This window comes from Anarrhichthys ocellatus, unplaced genomic scaffold (assembly GCF_004355925.1).
Source record: "Anarrhichthys ocellatus isolate YVR2014 unplaced genomic scaffold, GSC_Weel_1.0 scaffold2856, whole genome shotgun sequence".
Taxonomy (NCBI): Eukaryota; Metazoa; Chordata; class Actinopteri; order Perciformes; family Anarhichadidae; genus Anarrhichthys; species Anarrhichthys ocellatus.
The window spans coordinates 1-6,698 of NW_022282830.1; the positions used below are offsets into that span (position 1 = coordinate 1).

The 6,698-nt window shown below is 41.4% G+C and overlaps 1 protein-coding gene across 1 annotated transcript; it reads right to left on the minus strand.

The window, feature by feature from the left end:
• Window positions 1-13: 13 nt before the first annotated feature.
• LOC116378596 (von Willebrand factor A domain-containing protein 7-like) lies at window positions 14-6,691 on the minus strand (the record flags this gene model as incomplete). The annotated part of the gene is made up of 16 exons (XM_031840492.1): window positions 6,665-6,691; window positions 5,696-5,886; window positions 5,335-5,607; window positions 5,140-5,233; window positions 4,907-5,041; window positions 4,104-4,290; window positions 3,834-4,009; window positions 3,624-3,736; window positions 3,393-3,509; window positions 2,393-2,596; window positions 2,175-2,307; window positions 1,805-1,954; window positions 1,340-1,432; window positions 975-1,246; window positions 542-835; window positions 14-400 (listed from the first exon to the last, which is right to left on the minus strand). Coding segments are annotated over exons 2-16 (2,811 nt in total), but the record flags the coding sequence as incomplete, so codon positions are not given.
• Between the last annotated feature and the right edge of the window lie 7 nt (window positions 6,692-6,698).

The window sequence follows — 6,698 nt, forward strand, 5'->3', positions numbered from 1 at the left end:
TGTAGGACACCACCGTTATGTTCCCGGTGCCAGCGGTCATGTTCTCGGTGCCAGCGGTCATGTTCTTGCTGCCAGCGGTCATGTTCTCGCTGCCAGCGGTCATGTTCCCGCTGCCAGCGGTCATGTTCTCGCTGCCAGCGGTCATGTTCCCGGTGCCAGCGGTCATGTTCTCGCTGCCAGCGGTCATGTTCCCGGTGCCAGCGGTCATGTTCCCGCTGCCAGCGGTCAAACTGGTGTTCATGGTCCCGTTGCCCTGTCTGAGGCTGACACGCTCAACACCCGTCCCTTCAGCCCCATCAGTCACCTGAACAGAGAGCTCCCACCTCGATAAGCTGCAGATATCAGAGCAGTTTGACTGCAGGCTGAGCAGCTCACACACAGGAGGAGTAAAATCAGTCACCTATGAGGAGAACAAAAAGTAGATATATAGTTTTTTTATAATATATTCCCTATAATCAGTAACAAATTACATCTAGGAAGTTACAAATCTGTAAAACAAAGAATTGTACTTGTAAATGGGATTCTTTAGCGTGAGGATTACCGTGTTAAGGATGGAGAAACGCAGCACAACATAGTTTGTATCTCCACCACCAGGAGCCTCGACCTCAATAATCAGGGTGACGTCAGAACCAAACGGGGTGTTAAGAGGTGCTGAGAGGGTCACTGTATCATTAGCACTACTCCCGGTTTCCAGGAATAAATTGGTTGGAGATGTTGAGTTAAATTGTCGGTTGTTGGTGGCTCGGATGGTGAAGTTTCCCCCGACTCCAGTGGTCATCACAGAGAAGGGCACAGAGAACGGTGTTCCTGGTACCAAGATGCTTTCAGAATCAGCCTGAAAACAGAGGGGATCAAACAAGGACCAATGTTTGTGATGATGATTTAAGTGAACATTACAACAATTTTTAGTTGCTGCATCTCCTCTCATGTTTGATGTGATGTTCCTGTGACACAGTGATGGTCTAGGTACTCACCATAACAGTCAGATTAGAGGCTCTGAAGTTGGTGGATGACTGCCTTTGGAAGACTATCAATGGAGCTCCGGGGGCAACACTCTCCTGCCCCTTCACCCGCACCACAAACTCCACCGACGGCATCATGTCAACATGAACTAAGAAGCTTCCACCCCCCTGTGGCTCCACGACTCCTTTAATCTCCTCCGACCCTGACGATTTAACCAGAGCGACCTCTGTCACCGTGGCAGAGTCACTTCCCGTTAAAGACACCAACAAGCTACCGTTGACACCTTTAAAGAAAGTTGAAATTCATCATGTTTGACTTGATCATTTTATGTTACATCAGTGTGTCATCAAATTCACATCTTAACAATTTTCTGTACCAGCTCTGGGACGTGAGTCAAGAGCATCATATCCTGTGAGAGGGCCCTGTGATGCCTCCACAAAGTCAAACAGGAAGTCAATAGGACTCTGACCTGCAAATAAAGTCATGAAAAAAAGGATCAAATATACAGAGTTTCTTTCAGTGTTTATTTCAACACAGCACACGATACTGGAGTATTCTATTTTTTAATTTTTTATGGTTACTACTACTGTATGAGCAACATATCCTGCAATTTTTAAATGAGCATGCTACTGTAACATGCTCACATTGCTAATGTTTAGCAGGTATAATGGTTACCATGTTCATCATCTTACTTTAGCTATAGATGTTGAACAGCACCAGAAAATAAATACAGCTGAGGCTGATGACAATGTTGTTAGTTGTTAGTAGCCGTACATCATAGTACCAGCATGGCTCTAACATTCATTTTGTGATCACATTAAATCAATCATGGGGGTCTCACCTATGACCATAAGAGTGTAGGGATTACTTGACACCATTTTAATTTTCCACAGTCCAACTTGTCTTTTTAGTTGTAGAGTCTTGAAGTTTCCCACTGACTGGGATGCAGTGATCAATGATCCTGTTGCGTCAGTGCTTTGCTGAGATTCCCCTTCAAAAATTACAGTTAAATGAGTTACGATACTGACTTTTTTAGTTTTGTATGACATTTAATGGCATACTATTTTATGGCATACTTTGGCATGTTTTTATGACACTATACGATGACATTACTATACTGTAACTTTATTTTTTATATGAAGTAATACACTTAATGCCTTAACTTTAGTCGTAATAAAGAGTGAAGACTTAATTTAGAAAGGCAGTATTACCTGTGGGGCCGGTAAGAGTGAAAGTGAGGGAGCGCGCAGTGATGTAAACTCTAAGGTTTGTTACCGTTTCATCAACTAGAAAAGAAAAGGTATCCGTCTTTCCTGGGCTCCTGGCTGCCTGCAGAAGGGTTACCTAGGAGATAAACATTAAACAGATGACACAGCTGAAATCTTTGAACTGACCAAACTAAGTAGTAGTGAGACCTAAGTGATATTACCAGAGAGGAGCTGGAGGACTCTGTTATGATGCTGGTGGCCACAGGAAGCTCATTCTTTGTGACTTCAATAGCCAGACCTCCTGAAGCCTGAGCCAGGTCTCTGTACAGCTGAGCATCTGATGCTGCTATCCTGGGACGTATCTTTGTGTCATCACTGCGTTTCCTACGATTGAGCACCGTTGACTCAGAAATCATGAAATTCACCTGGAAAGCAAGAAGCACAATCAACCAAATCAAAACGGCCTTGAGTAACCATTGATGTGAGAAAAAGTACCTCAAACAAATCTTCCAAAGAAGGTAGGAATACCATCATTTGTCCCCAACACATTCTCTTTGCCAACTAGTCAAATACAGACGCTTGGTCAGTGGCCCTAAGCTTCAAAGTATGACACTCTAGGTACTCTTCTAGCGCCATCTTTGTACGAATGTCTTGTTTGTTTGATCCATACACCTACACGATCTCTATACTATGTCAGTTCCTCTGACCGTCTAATAATGACGCGGGCGGGTTTACATTGGAGTTAAAAGCACAGTGTGTTGGTATCAGACACCGAGGGGCACTGACCCACGTTGGGAGTGAGACCGGATTGCTGTCCCCTGTTCCTCTTTTATTAAATCAACAAAATTACAAAGTTTTAAGGCTGCAACTAATTATCAATGTATTCATTTTTCCAGACAATTTTGGTATTTTGTTTTAGAAAAATACTGAAAGCAAATTATTGAATTATGAAAATTGCATTCAATGATTTTTCTGTCAATCAACTAATGTGTTTATGGTATTGCTGCAGCTCCACAATGTTTCGCCGAGCCTGTCTCAACATAGCACATCCCAGACCAGCATTGTGTGCTGTACAAAGAGAATTATCAATAACAAAACAAAACAAATGCAAAAAATATAACGAAAATTTAAAACATATGTCAAGAAATGATCACAATATCACAACATAGATGTGAAGAAATTCTATTCTGACCAGAAATGATTTCGCACTTAGATACTCACCACTGTTTGCGTCCGCTCTATGAGTGCGATCACTGTGCTTTTCAGGCGTTTGTCTTCAGCTAGTGCATCTGTGAAGAGGAAGACCTCAGAATTTGAAGGAGCCCCGGTTAAAGCCAGCTGTATGAGGAAGAGAGTTTGGAATAACAAGGACAGCTTTAGTTAAAACTTTAAACACTCCAACAAGCTTCTGGGGGCAGATTTTGAAGTAGTAACAACCACACATCACATCACCTGAAGCCCTGAAAGACTCAGTTCCCCCTCATCCCCTCCACCGGCTGCAGATAATGAATTAATGGCAGACTTGAAGACGTTTGGGTCTGTAGTCTTTATCAGCGGCCCAAAATCTGGGGTTCAGTTGGAGACAGGAGAAAGAAAACACCTCGATGATGATGTACAACAACAAGAACAACAACAAAATGTATAGCATCCTCAAGATTGTACCTGGATCGTTAAAAGATACAAGAATGTAAACGGAGGGCTCATCTTCTGTTCCCACTTTACTGTTGATTATAGAGGAAGTGACGGTCCTCACTGCTGCAATGTCATCGCTCATGCTTCCTGTGGTGTCAATCACAAAACAAAGAGCTTTGCTGGACCCTTTGGAGATTCCCAACATCCTGAGGGTTGAAGAGAGATGGAACAAATGGATGAAAAACGTACTCTACACCTCCTTATAGTACATACTTGACACATGCAGAATGGGTTTCATACTGGAGGAATGGTCTGTCACCAGCAGCCCCTTGAATGTCCTCAAGTAACCCACTGGTTGCAGCTATCGCCAAGTTTACTGCGTCAGTGTGGAGGTGTCCGTGACTGGATGAGAAAGTGTCTTTGTTGATCCCACCTTTAGGTTCAATGTTGCTTGTTTGATCCGTTGCTCCTCCGTGACTGCATTTTCCTTTGCAATAGATACCATAAGAGGGAGATCTGTTTACTTTTTTAATCATTTTCTAAAGAGCATTCTGGTGGTTAAATATGTGCTTTTATTTCTATAGACCTCTTTTTAACTTTAGATATTGTGCAGTAATTAGGGAAAGTTCCACCTGAATTGTTTTGAGAACATAAGCTTACAAAAGCCTCAAAACAACAACCTGTGAAGGCAAAGTCAAGAAGACAGAAAACACAACAGGGGAAAGTGAAACTGAAGAGGAATGTGACTCCTGAGGTGATCTTATAGTCCATATTTATTGGCCCCAAACAGACAGTGGATGTGTATCCTGACTGGGAAAGGTTGTGCATTTTAGGCCACTTAACAACATTGTTGTTAACAGGACATACTATACTGTACAAGGCACTTGAAACATGATTGCAGCTTTACTGAGACATAATGCAAAATGTGTTTTAGGTTAAGTAACAAGGAAACATTGTTAAAAGGACATATTATCTATTGCTGTCAAGACATTATACTGTATCCAAATATTTTATAGCAAATCTCAAGAATGTATTCGCTTGTTAATGTGAATCTGAATATATAATGCTGTGGCATTAGCGGTTAAATGTAAGGAATCACTTACCTTTGGGTTTGGTTGAGAATAAAGGCCCAATACCAAAATATCCAGAGGTCAGTACCTTCTCCTCTATGATGTCCCCCAAGATGTTGTTCCTGCAGTCGTCTCCATCACAGTTGCGACATGTCGCCCTGCTTTTATCTGAGTAAAAAACATTTGAATTATGTTTTCCTCCGTGAAATAATTCCTCTACAGTCACATCATAGCCTACCATCTCTGACATTACACAATCTCTTTACCTGCTATGTTACCAATGCTGGTGTCTGATCTGATCAGATTAGAGTTTGGGAGTTTGTTTCCTAGTTCCACCCAGTTACTATGACTGTAGAAGTCCTTAAAGTTGACAAAAGAAGACACAGGTTAATAATCCATCAAGTTTCCTTGAATATTTTAAAACAGTTACGGCTTCAGTAATGCTTTGAGAAATAATGAACCTGTAAGGGATGTAAAATCTCTCCCAATTTCTGCCTCGCTGCCTCAAAGTTCTCTTGTTTGTTGCTTGCTTTCACAGCCAGTATTCCCTCAGTGATGATTTTCCTTCCTTGAACAAACATTTCATCATCAAAGTGGAAGCTTGCATTCAGGGCATAGCGAATGTCCACCCGTATATTCCTCAGCACGATAAATATAATGGCTCGGCGGAAACTCTTGGACGACTGTGGTTCACCGCAGGCCACAGCAACAGCCTTTGCAGTGAAAGGCTGTGCCTAAACACACAAAGTCAAATCATATTAACATTGCTAACAGACGACATAACATTTCTAGTAAAACAACCTAATTGAAGGGAATTCTTACAGGAAAAGTGAAGTCTGTCCCCTCAGCTTGGGCCAGAGCACGGCACACCTGCAAGGTGGATTTTAGTATCGCTTTCTCCGTGATTTCCTGGTGACTCAGAGACTTTCCTGGCAATAGCCCAAAGCCCAGCGCACCAGTGTGCAGGAGCAGGAGACACAACGCAGCAAACCCTGAAGACATCATTGCTCAACCTGTTGAATGAACAGAAACACATTTCTCTCCATTTTTCCTTCAGTGGTTCATCACCTGGTAGACTGTATATTAGTTATTGGTCCTTTAATTTATTCTTTATTTAGTCTCAAACAAAAGTGCTCCCGACAATTCCTACAGCCGACTAAGTTCATAAAGGTGTGTACATGGTCACAGCTGCTAGAGACAAATGAGTGTAAATGATTTTATGTTTTTCTTTTTTTAATTGTAACTGAGAGAGTTGAGATAGTTGGCGTTAAATGAACCGCTGTCAGCCAGAAAATAGATGATGTTTACACAACACTACACTAAATATGAGGGTAACATCACTTGTTTCGATAACACCAGCAGTGCTGTAGACCTGAAACTCTGAAAACATAATTTTGATGCAGTGGAGCACCTTTATACCAATGCCACGAACACTCACCTCACTAAAATAACCTACTTTATGGAACAAACTTAAGTTGTGATTACAAACATATCACATTTCACATATAGTTTTAGCCCTAATACTTCTCTTCATAGCTCACAATAATATATTGTTATTGAGTATCCTGTTTATTTCACCATCAAATCTTAAATTAAAGAAAGAGCACTTTAAAACTGTCATTTGATTTTTAAACTCAATAACGCTTTCTTTGGTAACATTTGTCTTAAAGATTTTCTAATTGTGGTTCATAGTAGAGGATAGGTAACACAAGAGTATATGGTCTGCACAATGTAATACAACTCTGTCTATCTTTACATTACTGATAACTATGAGTTGAAAGAGTAACGTACCTTAGGTCTTGATCCGGTCCTCTCCACTCTAGCA